Source organism: Myotis davidii, unplaced genomic scaffold, assembly GCF_000327345.1.
Source record: "Myotis davidii unplaced genomic scaffold, ASM32734v1 scaffold378, whole genome shotgun sequence".
Lineage (NCBI taxonomy): Eukaryota > Metazoa > Chordata > Mammalia > Chiroptera > Vespertilionidae > Myotis > Myotis davidii.
Window position 1 is genome coordinate 1,986,583 of NW_006290631.1, and position 809 is coordinate 1,987,391.

The following is an 809-nucleotide window of genomic DNA, read 5'->3' on the forward strand; positions in this document are numbered from 1 at the left end:
GTTGGACCCTAGCAGTGGTGGAGGCAGACAGCACCCACCAGGCTGACCCCTCCCACCTGTCCATGGGGCCAGCTCCTGGGGGAGACAGCTCCCGGATGCTTGCTTACGGGAAGCGCAAGAATGCTTCCTCCCACAGTCTACCATCCGAGTCCACCTTCCACCCAAGACCAGGGCTGCCACAGACTACCCAGGAAGGGGCGATACCACCCTGAGATCCTGGTCAGAACGTCTCAAGGGCCTCACTAGGTCTGACACAGAGCCCTGAGGGATTGCCATAGAGACTCAATTCTGTGGCTGCCCAAACCTGCCTGTATTTGAAATCAGAGAAAAAATTCACAAGTCACAGCCTTCTCATTGTGTGAATTTTGGATAAGCTGCAACTCCCCCGATCTCTTCCAGAACATAAGCATATAGAGGACAGGGAATAAATAGGGTAGAACACATAGTAGGTGCTCAATAAATCTGTGTTCTGTTAATCGCATGTTGGCCCTATAGGGTGGGACAGACCAGAGGTGGGTCAGAGGGGCTGAGAGGGGCTTCCTGCAGGGATCCCACGCTCTGTGGGTGGGACCATCCACATCCCAGCGATCTAGGGCCAGGCAACTAGATTTAGGGTCCCCTTATCACACACACCCTTGGAGTTTTCCCAGGCCTGTACCTGCCCCGGCCCCAGCCCTTCTGCTCCTCCCTGGGGCGATGCTCACCTGGGAGATGTGGGACTGTGTTTTCTCGCTCTCACCGTCCCCTTCCGTCTTGTCTGCCAGCAGCCCCTGCACCTGGTACTCGAGCACGTAGCTGTCGATGAACCG

General features: G+C 56.2%; 1 protein-coding gene across 3 annotated transcripts in view; it reads right to left on the minus strand.

The window, feature by feature from the left end:
- The window catches only part of CTIF (CBP80/20-dependent translation initiation factor), a 183,110-nt gene that overhangs the window by 182,190 nt on the left and 111 nt on the right, over positions 1-809 (minus strand). For all 3 annotated transcript variants that reach the window (XM_006763644.1, XM_015563838.1, XM_015563839.1), the window contains exon 1: positions 705-809. This exon is cut by the window's right edge and continues 111 nt beyond it. In XM_006763644.1, the coding sequence (XP_006763707.1) occupies positions 705-809 (105 nt within the window). The remainder of the gene's footprint in view (positions 1-704) is intronic.